The following is a 24,155-nucleotide window of genomic DNA, read 5'->3' as shown; positions in this document are numbered from 1 at the left end:
AATTAAGTTCTGCTCTAGGTTCTCTCATATAAAGACAACCCCTATCAGTATTCAGGCCCTCACATCACTCAATGCAAGTTTAATGATTAACCAGCATCTCTGTGGCACACAAGAACTTAAAGCTTCAAATGCCAAAGGGCAAGATGGGTCATCCACACCTAAACCAGGTTGTCAGCTGTATTGAAAACCATCTGGAATGTACTAAATCCAGACAGAATACACTCATGGACTAGATCACTTTAAGCCAGAGTTCCATTTGAGCAGAAGTAAGTTTGCATGCATTTCTGGGTGGAAAACGGTACCTTCTTCCTTCTTGACTGCTTTCTCTTTCTTCACAGATCCTGTTTTAGTGCCTTTATCTGGGTGCCTTTTCAATGAATTGTTTGTGGTTTTCTTTAAATTAATCTGGGGGGAAAACAAATGGGGGGAAATTGGACACAACCTATTTTAACTCCGAAACAGCACATTCAACGAAGATAATTGCAGAGACGGTTCTCAGTAGAAACTTCCTCTATCCACAAGAAAAAAACCAATGACTAGTCACTTTCCATGAGAGCTGCAATTTCCAAATGGCTTGCAAGCATAAGAAAAGGTAGTAACAGATACCTCAATGTGTGGAGTCTCTCCCAGTTGCAGGTTATTAAAAATGGTTGCATAGTCACCATTCAGATTCATCAGATCCTCATGGCTTCCCCTCTCAGTGACACAACCCTCTTTCATGAAGATCACTTCGTCACAATCCACAAGATACTACAAGGCCAAACACAGGGAGAGAATTATTACTGTGTGAGGTTGCTATGCCCAAATTCCTTTTTCATTTCCCCCTCCCTGATGTTAATGGGTTATCACAATACCATGAAGCAACTAGCCCAATAATATAGGTTTAATTATAATTACACCAAACAGTACTTCCATCTGTTTATCCTGAAACTGTGTCTAGTCAGCTTTACTGAAGAACATCGTTACTGTTTTTTTGAAAGCAGTTTATTTCTGTCTAAAATGCCCATCCCTGTTTTATGATCCACTAGATTTTTCCAAACTTGAAAACCCAACTGCTGCAGCCTCATTTCCTTATTCTGCACATTAACCACCAGGTGTACTGTGCGTGTGGCTGCAGTTATTTAATTCTGGATGCATTTCCTTGGTTTCTCTCTGCAGACTCCCTTGGCTGCCTTCCCCTCTGCGCTTACACTTAGGATAGTGAAGATGCCTCTTACCTTTCCCCTCTGCGGAGCGATCAGCAATTTGGGCTATACAGATTAAAAGCTACTCTCAACAGCGGCATCTACCCTCACCCAAATTTACTTTTCCCACGTCAAACTGATGGAGAGACTGAGGGTAGAACCACAAGTGTACCTGCAGCTGGTGGGTGATAAAGAGAACTGTTTTTGACTTCATGTGCTTCCGTATTGCACTGTTGAATATGTGGTTTCCAACATGGGCATCCAAGGCGCTGAGAGGGTCGTCAAGGATGTAAATGTCCTTGTCGCTGTACAGAGCTCGAGCGAGGCTGATTCTCTGGCGCTGCCCCCCACTCAGGTTTGCGCCTCGTTCACCAATCTAAGTTAAAGATGCTTTGTTAAAGGATCTCCTTTTTTATCACTTAAGATGAAACATTACATTTATATCCTGTCCTTCTACCAAAGACCTCAGAGAAGTTGCACGATAGCCCAGCAAGATGGGAATCAGTGTTTATTGGCCCAAAAACAACAAAGGCCTGCACTACGTTTCCTCCACATTTGAGCCAAACCACCTAACTGCTACAGCTCACTGGGCTTGTGAATCCTGGGAAGTAAGTGCAGTCAAAGGCAAAAAGAGAACATGACATGGCCAACAGACCAGTACACCAAAATGAGGTGTGTGTGAGTGCCTGGCCTTATAGTGAGCTGTTTGCCCTGGGAGAGTGGCTGCCTAACAAGATTCCTACCTCTGTCAAGTCTCCATTAGGTAGGATAGCCAGATCAGGTCTGAGACAGCAGTCATTCAGCACAGTGTTATACCTGGAAAAAACACATTTTTAAAAAGCAGTGAACAGCAACATTTCCAGGTATGGTGTTAGCTGCAACAGAGGAAGGAAGGACTGAAAAGGAGCTATGAAAAATTAGAAAAGGAGCAAATATACCAAAGAAACCAAAGGCCAGAAATTGCAAACTTTTAATCAGACGAAGGCAGGCAGTACATATTACAAAACTGCTTCAGAAGGCATGCAATGATAGTACGGAAATAAAGGGACATATGGAGTATCTTTTTTAACTCACACCAAGCTGGACCAGGCTGAGCATTTGCAATTTGTCAGTATATCACTACAGCTTACAAACCTTTCTTCTTCAAACTCCTTCCCGAAGAGGATATTGTCTCTAAGTGTTGCATTGAGAATCCAGGCCTGCTGGGCTGCGTAAGCAAATGTTCCATCCACAGAAATGCTGCCTTCCAGCAGAGTCATCTGAAACAAGCAGAAGAAAGTCGAGAAATGATACCATTCCACATCTGTATGGGAAAGGTTTTCCCTCCTTCCTTTCCTCTTATACTCCCCCCCTGCCCTGCTCAACCTCTCGAGCACAAAAAAAGCATAGCTTGTTTCAAGTTCAGCATGCATAGCTATTTAAAACTTTTTAAGATCTTAAGCATTGTTGTTTATGATCCAAGTCTGAGGTCTGATAAATTATTTATCATGTGGACTAAAGGTACATTGAGCAAAATGCTGGTGGCACAGATATCGTGCTCCTCTCACAGGCAGAATGCAAACAGAGCCAGCAAAACAGACAGTGTGAAAAAATAAGAAAACATGAGATTGTTTCTCACCTGCCCTAAAATGGCTGAAATGAACGAGGTTTTCCCACTCCCCACGCTGCCACAAATGCCAACAAGTTTCCCCTAGATTAGACCGTAAAAAGAAATGTTATTCTAACAGAAATAGTATTTCATGGTAGGAAGCAATCTTAACAAGTGCAAGGGGTGGGGAGAGGAATCACTGGCAATATTAGATTATACAATTGGGAGGGGGGGAGGGAAGGAGACAAGAAATCTGCAGTACCGGAGAAGGCTGCCCTCAGCATTAGTATTTTTAGTCTCACATCAGTTCCCTTGCCAGGAAGTTGCCAGTATCTTCTGGACTTACTTGCCACAAAACAACTTCCACAAAACTCAAACTATAGTAAACTCAAAGCAACGACCAGCACAATTCTATGCACATTGGTGATTACTCCCATGTAAGCATGCACAGGACTGCAGCATCAGTTTTTGCATTTTAAATTTTTATTTAGATACACTTATATTCCACCTTTCCTTCAATAAGTTCAAGGTGGCATATCTAGTTCCCCTCCTCCCCATTTTATCCTCACAACACAACCCCTGTGAGGTAGGTTAGGCTGAGAGTGAGCGGCTGGCCTAAGGTCACCCAGTCAGCTTCATGGCCAAGTGAGGATCTGAACCCTGGTCTCCTGGGTCCAAGGTCCAACACCTTAACCACTACGCCACTGGCTCCACACTGTGTTGAAGGGAAGTCACTTTAGCCTTTCGCTTATTATACACAGCACTGGTGTTTATGTGTGAAAACCTATAGGAGCACTCACATGGACCCTTCCCGTGGGGCTATATAGTAGGTCACAGCTCTGTAGCATGCCTGACCCTCTTTTCAGGACTTAATACGTGTATTATTGCACTGATGTACTGAAACTGTATTTGCCGCAAACACAAAACACAGCCTTTTAAGTTCTGATGCAAAGGAGAGAGACTTTTGATTCCTCACCTTCTCGATTTCCAGGTCAACATTGTAAAGAACCCTCTGCAGCCGTACATTTGCTAGATGGACATTTTTGTTCTCCTCCTCCGGGCTTGGCGGGTCGTCGCTGTCCACTAAGAGTTGACCCTTCTGCTCAGCTAGCATCGCCTGCTGTCCCTCGCGTTGCTGCAACTTCATCTTCTCTTTCTTGCCCTTCTCTTTCTTGTCTTTTTTCATTTTAGGAGTCATCTTTGGGGAGCTCTGGACACTGGCATGGGAGGATTCCCATGCCAAGGTGGCATTTTTCACCTCTATGGCGGTGTGTGGGTTGGCTGGTTTTTTCCTTACCATATGAACCTCTTCCATTAGAAACAAACTCTGATAGGAGTTGTGAGAGAGGTGCAAAGATGAGACACCTGGTCAAGACTGGAAGGGGACAAGCCTACGGCACACTCACGCAGCAACACACATCAGGCTATACAGTGGAAGGAAGCTGAAGAGCAAAAGGTAGCTCATTAGTGAAAACTAACTCCAGGTCCACAAAAGGGCCTGGCTAGCCATGAATGTGGTGGTTCTCAGACAGAGAGTCTTCTGCAGAGTCACCATTCTCTGGACACAAATATGGTTAGCTTCAATATCGTCCGTCCGTCCCCCCCATTCATCTTGCATTTCAGGGTTTGGAGGATGACATAGAGTGACAAGAGGAAGCAGAGGAAAGGTTTGCTCATTAGAAATCCCACAAGACTTAAGGATGCAAAATGTTTCTTAGCCAGTGTTCGGGGGGCGGGGGTGTGGCTGAATTCCCTGCACAAAATTCAGTTGCCTAAGAATTTGACAAGTTACAAGAAACTCTGAGGATAGTACAGAGGCTCTTTATCATGTTTTCCACCACATCCATATACTCATATATTCTTAGGTTCCACAATATCTGTCAAACAGTTTAGCACAGAAAAATCAAATGAAAACCAAGCAGTTTCCAGTTAGTTAAACCGCTATTTCCAACCAATATGCACCTTTCCCTCAGATACCAATTCCCTACCCAGAAATAATTATGGGAATTGCACTGGACTACTAAATTAGGTCTACTCTACTCTGAGCAAAACTCAGTTGATTCCTCTTTGTATCTTTTTGTAATGATTCTGCTGCTGCTCTCTCAAATAATTAAAAATGATTAAAATGGGCTAAATCACTGGCTTGCTTGAGGAATTTCTGAATGTTCAAGTGGCAGTAGCTTAAAGATCCAAGAGCCATTTATGCATATAAAATGTATATATACATACATATGTAAAATGGCTTTGGCTTTGGGGAAAGAGCTGGGCTCCAGCCAAAAACTCCTAGAAGCCCAGAGAAAAAGGGGAGGGTGTGGTATATCCAAGCTGCAATGTGCATCCTGGTTGTGTTCTGATATGCACTCTCAACACACACAGGACAATGGTGAGGTCTAGCAGCCCGGACAGCTCTCTACTGCAAAGGACTGAACATCCTAAAATAAGCCACAGAATCTCCTGCAACTCACAGGGATTCCACAGAAGAAACAGATATGGTTTTCTGAAGATTGAAAGTCACTGTTCTAAGCAACCAACTGATACTATAAACTATTATGGTTACCTATATTCCTTACAGTAGCCTGAAATCCTCACATTTGAAAATGCATGTATGACATGCTGTCCATGTTTCTCTACAGGCTTATGCTTAAGAAGGATGCAATCCTACACTCACTTTTTACAATGGAGGTAAGTGCATACTTTAAGATTTGAGTCAGTATATTACAGTAAAAATGGCCAATCTTGCAATTTCAAGAGAAGTCAATAATGTCTACATCACACCCTTCTTGGGCTGAAAGGAGCTAAAGTAGCAAGGTTGCGACTGCTCACCTTAAATCTGTCGGCTGCAACAGATGCTTCAGAAAGAGACTTCACAGAAAAAGGTGTGACTTTCAGAGCAAAGGTCATTGAGTTGAATACTGTAACCACAGTAAAAGCCTGAAACACAAATGGAAGAATTTTTAGCACAATATTTAAAAGGATGCCTCCTCCTGTATCAGCCTGCTTGAGCATTAACATCAGCAAAAGAAACCCTGCTTGTAGCCCCAGCCCCTAATGAAGGGGGGGGGGAGAGAGAGAGAAGTGCATGTGAGGGCCTTTTCTGTGGTGGCCCCGTCCCTGTGAAATAACCTCCCCTTTGAAGCGCTTTGTGCACCCGCACTGCTGACATTCCACTGACAGGTGGAGACAATTTTGTCAAGGCCCTTGAGGATAGGAGAAGTTGGATCCTAAAGTTGGTAATTATTGCTTTTATTTGTTCACCCCCGATTTTTCAACTACCAAGGTGGAGGAAAGCTCTCTCCACCCAATGTAATGGCAATGGGAAGAAGCGTCACAGACCAGAAGCAGGTAAAGGATGATTTCAGCCACCCAGCCTGCCCATTCCCATGTCTGAAGTTAACATTACCTGAGCTGCTGTTAGATCATAGCCAAGGATCATATGAACAGAGAAGGTCACCACACTGGCAATGACTACAACTATGGGAGCCACTCCTACAGTAATGCTCTGGACATATCCAACACGTTCCAAGATTTTGCGTTCTTCCTCTCTGATTTCTGAGAAGAGAGAACACAGCCGCAAAACACATGAGACAAGCAGAACACGCAGCACATGCATGAAGCTCTCCATGTTAGTTAGAGAACTTTCAGTCATGACATCACAGATATGTTCCAGAACTAAACTTATCGTGGAACAAAATGATGATATAGATAAGTACTAATACCAAAGACAAATAATATGCCTATGTTTTAGGTTTTAAAATGCCCAGCACTGGAGCGCGTCATTTTTAAGACTAGCAATCCCAAGCATGAATGCAGATTGGCTCTCGCATTACAAGCAGCCATACAAGTTCAACAACAGTGAGAAAGAAAGAAGTTTCCAGTGTCATGACCAGGTTTCAGCCGAAGCAGAGTGCTAAATGATCTAGCAAGGTCTCTTTCTTGCCAAATTGTTGGGAGGTGGAGAGAAGGGAAACTGACACTCACTTTGAACATTCTGAGAGAAGGCTTTGACCCAGGCATACATTTTAATGAATTTAATGTAATTAAGAACTTCATTCATTTTCTGGACACGCTCATCGGTTACAGACACACACTGCCTTCTGAAATAAGCTGTGAGGCGGGATGCAAACATCTGCAATGAAAAGAGGCACCATAAAACCCAAGAGCAGACACAGTAGGATCACCTTTAACAACAAACAACACATATTAATCGAAGTTCACCAGGTCTGTGCAAGGTGACTTAATGGTGGTTTTCTCATCTCTAGGGGTCTTGTTGCCCAAGAAGGAAGGAAGGCTATCTGAAAGCATCCAGACACAGGATAAGTGGCAGGGAGCATTAAAAGGAAATAACAAAGTCTGCCACGAACAAACCACATTTCATTTCTCTTGCTTAAAGCTACAACTTTCTAAATGCAGTAATATTATTCAGAAGACTGGGGTTTTTTAGAAAACAATTTTGGGTTACGTTTTTATATGTCAGTCATTGTAGTAGTTTTAAAACACTGTTTAGATATTGTATGTGATGTACTGTGTGCAATATGATTAACATTATATAGTGTGTATTTACTAAATATATTACATGGGGTATTTTTTAAAAAATGTATGTTTTTAGACTTCATGGTTTTTACAGACATTTCCCTAAATAGTTTCATCAAAAAGCATTGGGAGCCATTTCTATTTGTGTGGTTGACTTCTTTGCAGATTTACCACAACTGTAATTGATCCTTATTTTTGTGTATCATCTAGCAAAGAAGATCAGTGTTTGACCTTCATATGCAGCCACCAACATGCAGCTGACATGCTTTTTCCTTTACACAAAGGAAGTGCTACTCATATAAAAAAATGCATCACATTTGATTGAAGCAGACTTTCTGACCTTTCCTTCCTAAATACACCTTCAGCTCATGGGCAGATAGGCACCCACTCACCATTGCTGGGTAGAAGAGAATGAAGACTGCCGATCCCAAAAAACCTGTTGGTCCCAGTATGATGACGTTATAAACCATGCCAAGAATAGCAACGATAGGACCTCCAGCCAACAAGCTACCCACTGCTGTCGCCTCATACATTCTCTGTCCATCATTAGAACACATGTTTATGAGCTGAAACACAATGCAAATGAAAGATGACCAGGGAGAAGAGACGCACATTATCCTCAGAAGATTTAACTCCTATTATTTACAGGTAGCTTTTCTGCACATTTGCATTCAAAGCCGTGTACAACAACCATTTAATTCATTTTGTTTTAAAAAACAACTACTGTACCAGTCAATAAAATTGAACACCAAAAGGCAGCTATGGAGCAATACGGAAAGAAAGAAACTCCAAATGACTGTTCAAATCCAAAGGTGGGGAAAGAAAACTCCTCAGCAAGGGAATTCCACATTTGAGTACCACTGCAGAAGAAGCCCTGCACTTGATATCCATCAGTTGTATGGCCAGGAAGGGCCAACCAAATAGCTTGGAAAGATTCATATGGGTGATGCTGGCCTTTCAGGTAAGTCTGCCCCTACCCCACGCCAAGCCAATTAAGATGAAATGCAAGAGCAAAGGCACTTGCAGATAAACACTCCTTGAAGCAAGCACAGCAGACCATTTTTTGCTCCCCACCTTCAGAAGTCTTGTTATCCTTCCTGGCTTTACTTTAACCAGGACTAGTTCAGATAACGACTAAACAGCATGCTTTCAGAAGGCACTTGGGACAGGTTTATGCTGTGGAGGGAACACACAGAGCCCTCTGCATAAACTGCTTGCCTGAGTTAACTGTCTAGCTGGGAGCTGTATCTGCTTGACTTGAACTGCAGGTTACTCTGAGTATGTGGGGGCATCCCCACACCACCCACTCCCACCTCCCCCCCCCACCGCCCGGTATTTTTGCTTTTTGCAATGGCAAAAGGATGCATTTCAGCCTACCTCTCCCAAAGACTTTTCCTTGATATTTTTCAGCTTGAGTATTTTCTTAAAAGCCATGGTAAGGATAGCTCCGCGCAGTCTGACCCCAGTGCGGTAATTTAAAGCCCAGGTTAAAGCCAAGGACCAGGAGCGCACTATCTCTGTCATTAAGAGGCCAAAAACTAACAAGAGGCTGTACTGCAGGTTGGGCTCCGTTTGCTGCGTGTATTCAAGGAGGTGTTTCACAACAAAGGCCTACAGGGAGAAATGCAAACATGCATGAACACCTCAATGTGCCAGAGGAACCATTTAATTGTTTTATGTTAAGTTAGAAATAAGGAGCTACTTCATTTCCAGTAAGAAACATGTATTGTTGATTAGAAGTCTTTGGAACCACAGCTATTAAATAATCCATGCTGAAAACAAGCAGTAAAGTCAAAATTCCGCAAGTGAAATAATTTGGAATTTTTCAATGGTTTATAAGAAAATCCTGCTCCTTGAGGTAATCTAACTTAACATAAATCTGTCAGTTAGCTGAAAGCAATCCATCATCATATTCTTTATAGTAATCTGTACTTATGCAAAAACTGAGCACATCTTTTTTAAAAATAAAAAATAAAAGATATACACATGACATTAAGACCTGTTTTATTTCTTTGTTTCAAACGTGCTTATTTGATAAAAAGGAACAAATGTACCTACAGTTGAACTGGGGAAGAGTGTGAGAAGGACATTTTGCAAAACATTCCTGAAAATAAACATCAGCAGTTTAATAGTAAAGAAAAGGACAAGCAAGAAAATAAAAAAGGCGATAGCAACAATTAAAAAAAAATGCAACCCTTCTCCCACTCCACCCCGGCCTCCCCCCTCAAAAGACAAAAACAATTTTACCTCGGCAATCACATTTCAAACACCACCTGCAAAGAGAGAGGGAAACAGCACCAAAGCACGAGTCCCCCATCGCGTGTGCTGACCAAGGGGCAGAGTGCAGTACACAACTCACGTTCATCGCAATATTAAGTACTAATAAATGGAAGCAGTAACTTTATTATTATTTTGTAAAGTGCCACCATATTAAAATGGATAAAAACATCTCACAAACACTGTACAAAAGAAAAGAAAAGAAAGGTGCTGTGGAAAACATACAAATCTGCACACACAAGGAAAAGTTATACAAGGCCTGAATCCAACATACAGTCTGGCTTCCGACACAAAACCAAGTTAAAACTTCACATACACACAGAATTTAAACGATACATGAAAAAGCAGAGCCAGTATTTGTTCACAAAGTCCGAGGAAGAGCGAAACTTGTGCGGCTAGTCAGGAAGACTTCCAAGGCCAGGTGGGCTTTCGTGATTGGTTTAACAGAGCTCTACTACAATAAGGCTTCCCAGCTGGACTTTTTCAGCGATGCCTACAGATGCTGGCGTTTAGGGTTCTTTAATCAGAGCTGAAGTACCTTTGCCAACCACAAAAATCTGAAACCAAGGCAGCGGTTTGGGAAGGCTTTCAGAGTCCGCAGGAAGTCCTCTTGACTAAACTAAGGTTTGCAAATCAGAGTTCTGTGCAACACAAGAATGGATGGGAAACGAACGCACACTGCTTCAAGCAAAGGTAATAGCTGCTAAAGCCCAGCATCAAGTGACAGATTAAAAAATGGAGGCAGAACAAGCACGTGAGTCCTGAGGTAGTCAACTCTGAATGTCATAATCGAGAACTCAACTGTATAGCATTTCTCCCATGCACTTCCATGTGCACATGTTAAGAGCCAGGTGTCCATCGTGTTCCCAAAGTGACCATTAAAAGCACAAAAAGAGAGCCTTATACAAATTCCTGATCAAAGTGCAACAGCTCATGTTTCAAGGTTACGTAAGCCAGCTTTCTCCTCCATTGGCCTTGCTTTACATCCTTCATGTTCAAGACATAGCAGGCTATGCAGCTGGCTTGGTGTTACTTAAGCAAGAAGGTATTTGGTTCTTTCCTAGCATTCAATCCTACAAAGGCAGCTGAGTCAGTGGAAGAGCCAATAACTCCTGAGCCAAAACCTTACAACACACTGACAGGTGTGGTACAGGGGGGAAAGTCTCTAGCAGAGCATGTGCAACATCAGAAGGAATTCTCTTCTTCTCTAATTTAGAGCGTTCCTTTTTATTGCACATGAAATCAGAAACTCCAGTGTAGATTAAGAAAGGTTGCTTACACTTTTTTAAGATTTGAAGAAAGTTGTTATAGCAATATTAAGAGGGGAAATGACAACATTTTCAATCTTATAACATTGTTTTTGGTTAAAGCAATGAAGAGAATACCATCATATAAAACTGTACAAAAATTATAGCTACCAAAACTAGCAGAGGTATGGGAAATTACTTCTGAAAACTATCATGGAAATAGCTGCCCTTAGCTGCCTGACTATCTTAAGCATTCCCATGAATAAACGTCACCTTACCTTTCATCTTGGCGTTGGATTCTGCCCAGCTTGACTGTCTCATTCTGATCGCAGAATACAGCCATCCTGGAAATTCTAAAGAACAGCTTCTGTCATTGGTTCCACTACAGAGAAAAATCCCCCCCAGCTGCATCCAGCTTTTACAGCACAAAGGAAGCTGTGGCTGGAGTTGAACTGGAAGAGTTGGAGGCTTACCTCAAATAGCTCCCCCTTCCAACCAACCCCCCTCCCCACACCCCACAATACACCTTCTTCAAAAACTAAATGAGGAATCAAACTGCACTTCACTGCAACAGGAACTTTTGCTGTTCTTCCAAAGAGAAAAAGCTGCTTTTGAGCATCATCCAAACCCAAATTTAATACCTTTGGCAGGACTGAGCAAACCTGAACATGAAATGCTTAGCAGCCCCCACAATAGAACATATTTTTAAAAGTTACATCTCATTCTGAGCTCTACAGGCATTAGACAAACCCATGTTGTCTCAACTGGATGAAGGGTTAACATGAGTCTGAAAACAGTGCCAGGAAAGAAATTTTTACAAAATATACTTTAAAGGGGGAGGGGGCAGACTATTGCACATCTGGATATACAAGGAACTTATGGACAGTAACACCTCTATGTTTAAGAATTTTAAGAACTGCTGCTTCCCATTAGCATACCATGTTTACTCCTGAGAATGGCAATTTGCAAAAATGGCTCATTTTACTTAGCAATACAAAAGGGTAATTTGGGTGCTCTGTTTTCAAGCACCACTCTCACACGAAAAGATTTAAAAACAAAACAAAAAACAAAAAACACTGATATTTCAGCATGAACAGCAATTAGGTTTCAAAGTAGTGAGGTAGTAAGGATTCCTCTCTTGTTCCAGACAACAAAGTCAATTAATAGAGTTCTTCATTCAGAGAACACAGGTTACTGAGTAATGGAGGATGTGCACAGATTAGGTACATCCTAATCCAGCACAGAGTATATTCTATTCAGTTCCTTCCTGTCTTGCAGTTTGGGTTTGATAGATTGGAATCATATAGTCCAAAGACATAAGGGGCAACTCTGCTACTGACTCTATGCTAGAGGTAAGAGCATCCACAGGTCCCTGTAGTGAAACAATGACAGAAGCTCTTCTTGGGGGAAGCTTGTTCTGATTAAACCTCATTCTTACTGGCAATTAAAAGCATTATCAAATAAAGCCACTTGCAAGTGATTCAAAGTTCCACCACCAGCTATTAACAAACAAAACAGAACAAAGAAAACCAAGAAAAACTACTTACTCCCTTCTTAACAAGGAACGCAAGAAAACTTTCGAGATTTAAGAAAATGAGTGGGGTTTGGAAATTTTTAAAAAGAGAGAGACAAAAGACAAGACTGTTTTTAACATTAACCTCAGCTGTACTTACCCAAGCATTGAACCATCCCGCTTAACAGCACACTGAAATGTGTACTACAAGCAATAACACTGCTCCTACTCCTCAAGGGAAATTTGTAGAGAATAGATTTAGTCAAGATGTTAAAGAGTAAATCTTGCACAGCACGTGCAACAAACAGGCGACAAAAAAAAATGCTGTGAATGTCAAGTCCTACATGCTGCATCTTCATTACCACCTACAAGTAGCAGCTACAGTCTTCCAATCATGCCACCAGAAGGATAACCTATCCGACTGCCTTTTCAAAGAAGTCGAACAACACTAGCTCTGCAGAATCCTCTGAGCCCTGTTTCCTACAGATCTTAAGAAGTGATTTAGTACCAGCACTCCATTCCATTTATTGCAGAGAGCACTCAAAGCAAGTGACCTAACAAAGGACTGCTTTGCTGATTTCCCCCAAAATTCATCACCCTCCCGTATCCAGCCACCTGGTACAAACAATAAAAACCGCCATACACACACAGAACAGTTTGAAAGCTTTAAGATTCCCGCAGCATTCTGAAAAGACTTATTCATTTTCTGCAAACTGCAAGGCATATTTCTAACTAATCAAAACATTTCGAAGATCCTCTGCAAGAACCTGGAATACATTAGCACTGGCAATGGGATGGAGCCCACTCTGGATGTTAGACAAAGGATGGATAGTACTTACTGGTCCACTGAAGCCAGCAAGTTGTGTGACCATCAAGCACACTATGGAAATGATGAGCCTGGTGCGACAGAAGACCCATACGACCCTTCGGAGAGAGGCATCATCTGGCCCACGTTCATGCAGTTCTCGCTGCCACAATCTTTCCAGCCTGGAACAACACAAAATACAGATGTAAGGAATCTCACCTCCATTTTCTTCAACATCAAATAACATGAACTAAATGGGACAAGAGTGGGAAATTTTTAATAAAGAAAGAAGGAGAAAGAAGAAGATCCAAAGGGGAGCCATTAGCATAGCCCTTAATTAGATGGTCTTCAGTTCATTTCTGACGGCAAGGGAAAAGACAAAGAAAACAGATAGGAGAAATTTCCAGAAAGAAGTAGCCAGAACAGCCTTCAATCATCACCTGACACAACATATTACAGTAGGCTATCCCAAGGAAGGCAAATCTTTTTAGAGACAACATAGCAAAAACATACCTTCTGCAGTTAACCTCTGACGACTCATGGGTTGATAAGGACCATACATCTTCTGTGAACAGTTCTCCTTTCTTATAGGCTGTTCGTGCCAGAGGAGTAAGCCAAGAGAATGTCAAATAGGAGAAAAGTCCGGCATTGTCTATTGGATGTCGATGTCTATAATTAGAGGAAAAGAGATATTATAACAAAACCAAAAGCATAAAACACATTACAGCTTTCAGAAGTAAAATAAGACCTTTAATTATTCAAGATGGTGGCTGCCACTTTTTCTTAGCAAGCTTAGCTGTATGAGTGGGAACTCACTTTTTAAAATCCAAGTTGCTGTTTTTCCAACAAGCATGCTTCTATCACCTCTAAACACTTCTATTTTCAGATCAGTTGTGTCTGTAGTTTAATACACAAAGTCTTACTTTGAAGTAGTCCGGATAGGTTTCATCAAGTTCAAGCCATGGTGATATTTTCCTCTGTGATGGCCCTTATCCAACACGCCCAAGTGAGAATTTGTTGGGACATCTAATGGAAGACCTTCTGCCCGAGCAGCTGTTTCCAATGCATCTTGGAATTCAAACGGCTTGACAGGAAAAAACAGAATGCAAATAAATTGGATTAAAAAGCATTATTTCTGCCTCAGTCCATTTCATATCTTAAGGATCCTAACAGAATGGCAAAGCACATACTTTGCATATCCCACTTCAATCTCTGACACCTCCAGGTAAAAGTGGGAAAGACTCCATCTAGAAACCATGGCTAGGCACTGCCAGTCAGTGCTGACAATGCTGAACTAGATGGGCCAGAGGTTTGAACCTATATCTGTCAGCTTCCTGTATTCCAAGCAATTCGACGACCCTGCTTGATGGGGGCTAGTGCGTTCCCATCTAAAACAGGAAAACCACAGGATTGCTCTTTGCTGGAGGGAATGGCATCAGATCATCTTTTATCTTCTCCTCTGACTTAATATCTGGTGACTGGCAGACTGCATCATATCCCTCAGAGAAACGCTCTGAAGACCACCAGTAGTTTGCATTTAAATTATAATCCCTCAAGCATTATAATCCCTCAAGTGACATTTCTCCTACGGGTCTGAGTCATGGGGCACCATATTGCCTGGGGAATTGAAATCTACATAGCTACAACACAGCCCTCCACCACCTAATCCAGTGGCATATGTAGAATCTACAGAATTCCAGCTTTCCAGGGGGAGATACCATAACTACTACTACTACTACTACTACTATTATTATTATTATTATTATTATTATTATTATTATTATTATTATAGAATTTATAGAGCATTAAGAAAAGGCAATGCCAGTTCTAGGATAAGAAACTAACAAGGTCTTTTGTGGTGCTTCCAGCAAGCTGGAGCCAGGACTTCTATATGTCCTGCCAGGATTTTTCCTTGACCTTACTCACTCCTGTTGCATGCGTCTGAAAATTGAAGTTCCATTTTGCTGTTATGGTTAATAGCCACTGATAGACCCATCCTTCCTTGCCTGCCTTTCCTGACTGATGAAAATAGTTCTCATCTGGTACATTGCTATATCTGATTTGTTTCTTTCTGGCAACACCCAGCGCATACACCCAGAACATACACAAGATCCTGTTAACAACCAAAGTTAATAATTTCAAAACACTGGATGAAACAGGTGTGACACCATTTAGTTAAAGCTGCAAATTAATGTGGTTTCTCCACCCACCCCAGAGCAGCTTTTCAAAAATGAATTTCTAACTTGCTTGCTTTGGATAATTTGAAAAGGATATTCTGTGTCATGCAAACCCATTTCATTGATCTGTGCCAACCCCAATTCATCAGGGAGTTCAAAATAACAAAAAGCTTTCACTTCATTTCTCAAACAATTCCAAATCCTCCAATCAGGAGAAATTCTGATTGCTCATTAGGAGAGAGACATTTGCTATGTACACACCAAAGTTGCTATAACTTTATCAATTTGTCCTACAAAAGTCATAGCGGACATGACTCTTAAAGAAACAAAAATTCCTACCTGCATGCAACTTGGAAAAAAGTATTTATTCTTCAAAAGGAAGGAGAAGTTATTGCATATACTACCAAGTTCTGGAGCCCAGAAACTGTATCCTCTCTACATAAACAATCACAAACCAAGAGCTGCATTACATAGTCTATACTGTATTAGGGTAGTCAAGTTAGGCCTAGCAACAAAGGATGCCCTTAATAAGGCAGTTAAGTCCAGCTGTTATTGTTCCTTGGCCTAGAACACCACTCCTGAAATTAACTAGCAAACACCAATTGTCAGGTTATTTTAGTTTATCAAAACTCACCTTTTCAAGCAGGGGAATCTGTAGATATCAAACGTGTGACAGAAAGAGGAGTGTTCAGTTAGGATGTAGGAAACCCAGCCCACTGATTCTTGAAGTAGGATTGGGCAAGTCACTAATTAACTTACAAGAATGCCACAAAGCTAAAATACCACATGAAGCTGCTAGCAGCAAGAATACCCAATACTTTACAGATTCTTTTTTAAATAATCTACTTTAAACATGTGCTTCATAATTTTACTTTCTTACAAGACAGATGACTTAATGACTTTTTACAGACAGGAGAATCTAACAGAATAATAGTATAATCTAATCTCCAATATATAATTCAACAATTGGTGGTGTATGACACAACCTTTGACTAGTGCCTATGAAAGCCCATGTGGTACAGAATACAAACTGAGCTGAAGAGAGTTAAAGTGTCAGAACATGCCGTTCTTTTCTTCAGAAGAAGAACTCTGCCTCTTCACTCAGTAACATGGCAAGTATTTGAAATTTTCCTGGCCACTGCTCTGCTCAAAGCACCAGCCTCTCTAGCACATAACGAAGATGTTATTTTGCATCTTCATCTTGTAGCCCAGTCGAGACACAAATGTGACTTGCAATAGCATAGCCTCAAGTGAATTACTCAAGCCCTGATTAACTTTTCAAAAACCTTCTCCAGTTTGCCTCAGAGCTCCCACGAGACACAGTAATTGAAAATCCTATCATCCTCTATAATCCCACACACGAAGCTATTACATGTGATTTGAAAATCACAAGGCCTTTATAGCTGTTCATTTTCTGAAACCATACTAAGAAGGTGGGGAAAAGAGAGAGAGAGAGAGAGAGAGAGAGAGAGAGCGCTCATGAAATAAAACAGACAGTAACATACTATACTGTATACATGTAGCTCAGCATAAGAGAAAAGTGGAGGTGCAGGTGGTTAACCTTAGCTAACCTAAACAGGTATTGCTTCCGGAAAGAAAAAATACCTTACAGTACTTATTTCATTTCAATGACTGAAGCAGATATGAGAAAGCTGCAAGCACCTCTAACTGGTTTACAGGGTTTTCTAGGAAGTTTTTTTTTTAAAAAAAAAATCCCTATGAAGGAACCCTAAGATGGTTGGATAGCGCCTTATACAGTCATACCTCAGGTTTAATGTACTTCAGGTTGAGCGCTTTCAGGTTGCACTCCGCAGCAACCCAGAAGTAACAGAGTGCGTTACTTCTGGGTTTTGCCACTCACGCGTGCGCAGATGCTCAAAATGACATTACGTGCATGCGCGGAAGTGACAAAACGTGACCCGCACACACGCAGATGCACCATCGCGTCTTACGTTCTGTTCAGGATGCGAACGGGGCTCCGGAATGGATCCCGTTCGCATCCCGAGGTACCACTGTATGCCTTAAATGCAACTCCTGCAACCCAGCTAAACGTATTGCTCTACTTTCCTTTGGACCACATCAGCCAAGAGAGGGGTAATTTGTCTGGGCAGCCCAGGACCTCCAAACACACACTGCCCATGCTGCTGCCCTGGGGAGGTCAATATGGTGTTGCCAATGCAGCAGTCTGACTTCACCCCCAGAGGCACACTCCATTGTCTTTCAAGACAGACTGACGCCAACAACAAAGTAGTTAAGTTAATCCATGTATTGCCTGGTCTGGGATAATGGCTCACCAAATATGGGTCCTTTAAGGGAACATAGGGAGTGGCTCCATGCCAAAGAGCAAGTGCGTGGGCTTCTCTCCCTCAACTGTTTGTGAGTTAGAAACACAAAAGGCCAGAGTTGACTGTTGAATTATGTGAGCTATAATCTGGAAGCAAAAGCTCTCTGGAAAGTCAGAGAGAGAGAGAGAGAGAGAGAGAGAGAGAGAGAGAGAGAGCCAGCCATGTCTGACTGGAATCTAAGGCTGTGGTGATGGGATAGGGTGTTAATGCTGCGAACCCCTCAGTCATAGGATCAGCTTGTATTGTTGACAATCACCTGTCTCAAGAGACAATGGAGTGCGCCTCTGGGGCTGAAGCCAAACCAATGAAGAATCATAACGTTTGCTGTGGCTGCAGAGACAGGTGGCAGTAATAGTAGTAGCGGTAATAATAATTCATTATTTATATGCCACCCAGCTGACTGGGTTGCCCCAACCTCTATGGGCAGCTTCCAACAAATTAAAATGGATCTGTGTAGGGTTTACTCCTTAGTTTTTTTCTCCCAAAGATGTTCCACAAGGCAGTGGGTATGGATTTTCCCTTGGGGTATGTGTGTATATACGTATATGCATATACATATGTACATATACGTGTGTGTATGTGTGTTGTATATATGTGTAAATAAACCATATATCATAAAGACTCCACTGTGTCTCATTCTGAAGAAAACATGAACTCTGGGTAAGCACCTGGAACCCCTGGAATCTTACAATGCTTGGAGATTGGGGTGAAACAATATTTTTATTGTACGCCTGTTTATTTTACTGTATTTTAATGTTAGTATATTTTCTTATCTTGTTCTAAACTGCCCTGAGATTCCCCAATAGGTGGTATGTAAATACAGTCGTACCTTGGTTCTCGAACAGCATGCGTTCCGGGAGTCTGTTCGACTTCCGGAACCATTTGAAAACCAAGGCGTGGCTTCCAATTGGCTGCAGGAGCATCCTGCAGCCAATCAGAAGCTGCTCCGGCCTTTCAGCTTCCGAAAATCATTCAAAAACCAGAACACTCACTTCCAGGTTTCGACCGTTTGGGAGCCGATTTCTTCAGGAGCCAAGGTGTTTGAGATCCAAGGTACGACTGTACAGTACTTTAATAAATAAAATAAATTAATTCCCCCAGTCATGTCACAAAGTCAACTAACAAAGAGCCTAAAATAATGTAAAGGAGCCCTTCTACCTAGAAGTACTACATCAATCCTTAAACATTTCTGGGCCACGACAGCATAATGCACAATTACTACACAGCTACAAGCGCATTTCTCATCCTTACTTCAAGGCGTCACAGGCCATATCTGAAGAAGTGTGCATGCACACGAAAGCTCATACCAAGAACTAACTTAGTTGGTCTTTAAGGTGCTACTGGAAGGAATTTTTTTATTTTGTTTTGTACAGGCCATTAATGCAGGTATGAACAGTGTTCCTTTGGTCTTCAAGCCACGGTGGAGCGGGTGGGGAACCATGCAGAAAAAGAGCATCTACCCCTGCAATTCTTCCATTTTAAAGTGTATAAATGGCATGCACCTCCTAAGCATGTATTTGCACTGTAAAAATATTCAGAACCTGCAACCCTGGGCTCTTATGCTCCTAGCCCTGCCCCCATCACCCTTTAAGATTACCACATCTTGCCACCTAGAACCACATAAACTGTCGTTAACTTATGGTTTGCTGAAACAAGACAACTCCAAACCATTAAGTAACGGTCTTAGCAAACTTTGATTAAGATTAACAACACCTTAGTGTTTGGAGGCAATGTTAAACTGTAGTTAAACTAAAATGGAACTAGAAGGTTCTGATCTCTTCCTCACAGCCAGGGAGGGGGGAGTACACAAGGCTGAGGTTCAGTGCAGCTCACAATATACATATATATTGCAATGTATAATCTCTGGATGGTGGTGGAAAGAAACCACAATCTATCTTAAAAAAAATATTTTACAAGGATTTTGCATTATGGAAGGGTACAGCTGCAGCTAGCGCTTTAGTGCCCTCATAGTTGCTGACAAGACTGAATTATGCATTGTTTGTTTAATTATTACATTATTTCTACAATTAACTTAATACACTCTAAGAACAGAGTTTTGGCTGCCCACAAGAGCAACTTGCATTTCCTCCCTGAATTACTTAGCTGTGTAATCCAAAAACTCTACTGATATTTTTTAATGAAATGAAACTCAAAGAGAACATTACAATCTTTTCTGAATATTTAGTTTTCATCAGCCATAGTACAGAGAATCCAGTCCATTTTACTCCTTGTTTGCAGAGAATTAGCAGGAGCTTCACCAAACTGGATTAAGTACCAACTTATTTGCACTTCTACAGTCACACAATTAAGTTTCTGGCTCACTATTTGTCCCTGCAGTTAAGAATAATGAAAAGAACAGCAATGCATCTGCCAGAAGCACAGTGAAATTTAACAATCAATAATGTTATGCAGGGCTGTTCTTCGCAGATCAGGGGTTGGGGTCATAGTACGCAACGTATCACAACTCTAGGAGTATTTGGGTCCTCTAATTATTGAGAAGTAAAGACAGCAGCAAGCAACACATTCATGCAGCCTCCCACAACATCCTGCCCTCCAGATGCTTCGAACTACAGCTCCCTTCATGCCTAACCGATGGCCATGCTGGCTGAAGCTGATAAGAGTTGTAGCCCAAAACATCTGATGGGCAGGAGGTTGAGGAAGACTGCAGTAAAGAGACTGTCACATCGTTATGCAAAGCTCCATCATTTTAACCTAGTTTAAATATTTGCCTAACATAACCAAAACTTCTAGGGTTCTTCAGCAACATGCTCCCCTAAAACCACTGACATAAAATATGAATACAACTCTCACAAATAGTTACTCAATTCAGCACATTTACATAATGTGTTCCTTGCACAGTCTCTCCTCACACTGTGTGATTTGTGGACTTCCTTGCCAAGCAAGGTGTTAAAAAGGCTTAGTTGCAATAAATTTCAAAAAACATGTAGCCTGGAGGAAAGAATAGCAAGAGTTTGATCACTTCAGCAACTTCGTTTCTACATGTCTTTTATCCTTCTAGCAAGGCTCTTCATTATTTCAAGTGACAATTTAATACTTTTGTTTTTCAACGAGGGCCACAGCCAAGTTTCGGGTTTGGTTTTTTAAAAAAATAAAAAGAAAGAATGTGCAAGGCCGCCCTATTGCAACATTTCCCATGTCTACTCCATGGGATGCAGAAATGCCTTCTGTCCACCAAGGGCATCTGAAGGCTAGGCTGCAAGGACACAGGAGGGGCCTGAATTGCAATGACAGAAAACAACAAGACCCGCCTAGTGGCTGCCTGGCACAGCTGGGAGGAGAAAAGAGAAGGCAAGTACAGAACAAACACCCTCAAAAAGAAGAGGGCATGAACAATAGTTCTGCAAGAAAAGAGGAACTTAGATATATATTGTTAAGGAGTTAACAGGATAGCTTTGAAGGGGAGGCTAGGCAGATGACAGAAATTGCAACGGTAAGAGCAAGCTCCAGGAGTGCCATGAAGCAGAGGCAAGCCAGTGATTATATGGCATTGCCATGTGGGGGGCATGAAGCTGCCTCTCACGCTGCAGTTTTATTTATCAAGAGCCTAACACAATAGAAAACTGAAAATAGAAGGTCAAGTGTTGTGTGAGGGTAGGAATAAAAATAATTCTATAAGAATAGCTTTGTAAGTTTTATATACCGAACTGCAAACATCATGGGCAAAGAAGATGGTAATAAGGTATCCCAATGGAAAATGGACAGGTGTGGGAAATACAGTATTTAGAACCAACATAATTAATTAGGACCATCAGAAGTATACACAGTATTCGAGAGACAGCATTCCCCCGATTTATAAGACAGCATTATGATACTGTGTTTTCAATCTCTTTTCTAATATTTCATTATGTGGATTAGCCTCTTTTTTCCTGTTGCTGCACAGACTTGGAGAGCTCAAATGAAAACTCCAGGATAACAGCAGGTCATAGCAAGAGTGATTTCCTGTCTTGTTTCAGGCAAGAAAATGCTACTTGTGAACCAAGAGGATATTTCCTCCCACTTCACTGGATAATCCTTTCACTTTTTAAACTTTAACAGGACCACAAAACTCTCTGTTCTGGGTTGAGTGCCAAGGCAGTTAGTTGAAGGGGAGTAAAAAATAGCCCCAGATCAGTTTAAATCCAAAGAAACTCAGTCTCAACTGATGCCCTCACACACCCACAAAATTGGCTCCAAAATGCTGGGAGATGCTCTGGAGCAAATAGGGAGGAGGACACAGAAGAAAGAAGGGGAAGCCCTGTTGGATACAACCCCCTAATTCTGATTTTGAAAAATGTTTGGCTCAGCCCATTTTTGCAACACAATTGCAGCTCTCTTGATGTGTGTATCCAGAAATGGATATTGTATTATCCATGCTTTTGACACCTTCTTTTTAAAATCTTTCCTCCACAATTTCACAAACATTGTTCGCAGATACTTAACAGACCCACGTTCAATTGGCCAGATTATGATAAAGGAAGCCTTCAAGGAGAGCAGAGAACATTAAAAATATGCTACATTAGCTGTACAGTCCACAGGCGACTACCCCTAGCTGCTTCAAGCTTCTTTGCTGAGAATGTTACACAATGCATAAACCCAAGCTAGGACATAAACCAATCTGAAGAGCTATCAGACTACAGTAGCTGCAATGCTCTCAAATCCTTGTGGTTTAAAGAGAATGATGCCTGCCTATAGAAACACTGTTGTCACCAGAAATGTGCCAGTTAAGTGCTACTATTGGATTCTGGATTTCACCCGTGGAACCAGCTTAGTGAAAGGTCACCACCAGCATTTGAACACAGGCATTCTAACCTCCCCTAACAATGAGAGCAATATTCTGCTGAGTCACAAACAACAGCAGGAAGCCTATAGCATTAAGGAGAAGCTAAGAGCTGACACTGCACTTGAAACTATGGCCCACAGCGCAGTCTTTGAGGTTCCAAGCTCTTATGGGGCACCTGCTTAAAAAAACAATGGCAGGGGGAGTTTTCCATTAACTCACTTGAACACATTCCTTCATTTCGGGGCACCATATATATTGCAGCATAAGCTTTTATGGGACAGAGCTGCATCTTCATCAGATGCAACAAAAAAGAAGATGCAGCCCTGGCTCAGTTCACATCACAGTAAGAGTGTTATAGGGCTGGGCAATATTCAACATTTCAAACATATTCAGAATTTCCACATGGTGTGATAGGAATTTTATGGTCTTAGATATATGGAAATGTTCATAAATGTACTAACCAAGCATGTACATAGATCAGCACAGGAAGACCGACCTGGAACTATTTTGATTCCTAAACTGAGCAAATGTTTTCTCTGCAAGGTCAAAGTGGGAAACCTCCCCATTGTCTCTTTCCTCACAAATCCTGTCTTAAGGGCACATTTAAGATATGAAAAGGGTGTGAGCCTGTGACATGGCCCAGGAACTAAGTATTTATCATTACAAAAGACTGGCCAGGCTACCCAGGAAATCCAATCAAGTAACCCGCCAGACAGGAGATAAACAACATTCAAATTTCTGTTTTAAGACCGACTTTTTGGTGATGTAGGTGTGATGTATCTGAGGGGTGGTCTTAGGTTACACCCCTTCTGTGATGTATGTATGATGTTTTTGGGGGTGGTCTTGATCTAAAGGGTGGCGATTTCAAAAGTCTTTATAAGGCCTTGCGCGCCATTTTCCTGGGTTCCTCCTCTCTCCTGCAGGTGAGGGGAGCACCCTGTTGCAACAGATCAAAAAAGATCAGGCTTACTAGCTGCTTTGCTTCTCAATATTCTCTGGTTGGCCTCTGTTATCTTCTCCTACCAATAGGGAACCTATGTAAGGACTCTATATGGGCTCTTGAATACCCCATAAAGGAAAGGGGCAATTTTTGTTTACAACAATGGCAGTGTATCACCAGCCAAACACTGGTCTGGTGATATACCGCAATATTGAAAAAACAAGCTGCATTGGCCTCAGCCTGCAAGGCCCTGGGTGAAATTGCCGCAAGAGCTGAGGCGGTTTCACCCCAGCGCCTAGCAGGCTGGGACAACACAGCCTTTTTCTATGGCTCAGCTGGGGCGCAGGAGGGGTCCCACTAACAAGACTCAATGTTACAGATAGGTAGCCGTGTTGGTCTGAACAAAGACCTTGGACCTGGTCTGAACAAAGACCTTGGATTCTTATCTCATTATACATGACAAAGCCATTTTTCACCTTTTCACCCCTTGCTTTTTCCTGTAAGACCTATTGCAGTCGTTAAGAGTCGTCCACAGGCTCATCACGGCTATCTGCCAATCACCCATTCCCACCACCCTTCTGAGTAATACCCCTCCCCACCTTCTCACTATATAGAAGGGTCTGGAAACTTCTGTTTCAGTGTATCTGAAGAAGTGTGCATGCACACGAAAGCTCATACCAAGAACTGACTTAGTTGGTCTTTAAGGTGCTACTGGAAGGAAGACTCAATGTGTTTGGGTATAGTATTTTCTATCATATAAAAATAGGAA

General features: G+C 41.8%; 1 protein-coding gene across 4 annotated transcripts in view; it reads right to left on the bottom strand.

Annotated features, from left to right (window-relative positions):
- ABCC5 (ATP binding cassette subfamily C member 5) overlaps window positions 1-24,155 on the bottom strand; it is a 45,948-nt gene that overhangs the window by 15,430 nt on the left and 6,363 nt on the right. For 2 of the 4 annotated variants that reach the window (XM_081862113.1, XM_081862114.1), the window contains exons 3-17: window positions 14,068-14,228; window positions 13,658-13,813; window positions 13,179-13,326; window positions 8,680-8,913; window positions 7,695-7,868; window positions 6,751-6,898; window positions 6,173-6,321; window positions 5,596-5,703; window positions 3,749-4,099; window positions 2,803-2,874; window positions 2,319-2,443; window positions 1,928-2,000; window positions 1,357-1,560; window positions 607-750; window positions 303-405 (exon numbers count right to left, since the gene is read on the bottom strand). In XM_081862113.1, coding sequence (XP_081718239.1) covers window positions 303-405; window positions 607-750; window positions 1,357-1,560; window positions 1,928-2,000; window positions 2,319-2,443; window positions 2,803-2,874; window positions 3,749-4,099; window positions 5,596-5,703; window positions 6,173-6,321; window positions 6,751-6,898; window positions 7,695-7,868; window positions 8,680-8,913; window positions 13,179-13,326; window positions 13,658-13,813; window positions 14,068-14,228 — 2,350 coding nt within the window. Of the gene's footprint in view, window positions 1-302; window positions 406-606; window positions 751-1,356; window positions 1,561-1,927; window positions 2,001-2,318; window positions 2,444-2,802; window positions 2,875-3,748; window positions 4,215-5,595; window positions 5,704-6,172; window positions 6,322-6,750; window positions 6,899-7,694; window positions 7,869-8,679; window positions 8,914-9,674; window positions 11,180-13,178; window positions 13,327-13,657; window positions 13,814-14,067; window positions 14,229-24,155 lie in introns of those variants that run through there. The other 2 variants (XM_081862115.1, XM_081862116.1) reach the window with 2 other exon arrangements.

This window comes from Podarcis erhardii, assembly GCF_964252035.2.
Source record: "Podarcis erhardii genome assembly, chromosome: 5".
Classification (NCBI taxonomy): domain Eukaryota; kingdom Metazoa; phylum Chordata; class Lepidosauria; order Squamata; family Lacertidae; genus Podarcis; species Podarcis erhardii.
The sequence above is the reverse complement of the archived record's forward strand: the minus strand, read 5'-3'. Positions and strand labels throughout refer to the sequence as shown.